This window comes from Buceros rhinoceros, unplaced genomic scaffold (assembly GCF_000710305.1).
Source record: "Buceros rhinoceros silvestris isolate BGI_N320 unplaced genomic scaffold, ASM71030v1 scaffold20747, whole genome shotgun sequence".
In the NCBI taxonomy this organism is placed as follows: domain Eukaryota; kingdom Metazoa; phylum Chordata; class Aves; order Bucerotiformes; family Bucerotidae; genus Buceros; species Buceros rhinoceros.
This window is the reverse complement of record NW_010423050.1, coordinates 39,037-39,810: the sequence shown is the minus strand read 5'-3', so window position 1 is coordinate 39,810 and position 774 is coordinate 39,037. Positions and strand designations below refer to the sequence as shown.

At 61.0% G+C, this 774-nt stretch overlaps 1 protein-coding gene across 1 annotated transcript in view; it reads right to left on the bottom strand.

Annotated features, from left to right (window-relative positions):
• The window catches only part of ITGA11 (integrin, alpha 11), a 30,094-nt gene that overhangs the window by 2,265 nt on the left and 27,055 nt on the right, over positions 1–774 (bottom strand). The window contains exons 28-29 of the mRNA XM_010140300.1: positions 329–442; positions 18–66 (exon numbers count right to left, since the gene is read on the bottom strand). Coding sequence (XP_010138602.1) covers positions 18–66; positions 329–442 — 163 coding nt within the window. The remainder of the gene's footprint in view (positions 1–17; positions 67–328; positions 443–774) is intronic.

The window sequence follows — 774 nt, the reverse complement described above, 5'->3', positions numbered from 1 at the left end:
CAGCCCCGGGGTCCTGCCCCCCCGTTCTGCCGCTCGCCTGCGGCTCCCGCTTTTAAAAAATCCGAGCTGTAGGGTTTAAAGAGAAACAAAAGAGAACCCCACCATTACTCCAGCTGGTTGCTGGGAAGCGTCTTTCTCTTACTGGGGTATTGTCAGGAGGTTTAGACCCTGAATATGGAAGCGGAAAGAGGTTAGAGAAGCTTTTTGTGATGCCCGGTGGTGCTGAGGGGTTCCTGGGGTGGTGGACACGGAGCCGGGGGGCCAAGGGGTCCCTCCACGCATGGAGGGCTCCACCGAGCCTCCATGAGGCTTAAGTGCTGCTGCTCACCTTCCAGAGCATGAGGACGAGCAGGGCCAGGAGCAGGAGCCCTCCTAAGGTGCTGCCCAGGATGATCCAGATGGGGATCTGCGACTCCTCCGGCTTGGAGATTTCAAACGTTACCTGCAAGGAAAGAGCAGCGAAACACGCTGCTGCCATGGGCTGCAAGAGCTGGGTGGGCAGAGAATGGGGGGCAGTGTGGTGGTGGGGATGCTGGAGCTGCCGGGGAGGATGCCCACCCCATGCACCAGTGATCTGGCTCGGGTTTTCCCTGTGGTGCCAGGTCTGGAGCATCCTGGCTCCATCCACAACTGCACTGAGCTGCTCGGGGCTCTGCAGAGCTGGGTGCCCAGCGTGGGTTGCTCCAGCCCGTCTGTGGCCGCAGGGTTTTTCCCGCTGGGGTCAGAGCAGAGTGTCGCAGCATTCCCAAAGCTGCCGGCTCCCGTGGCGAGCAT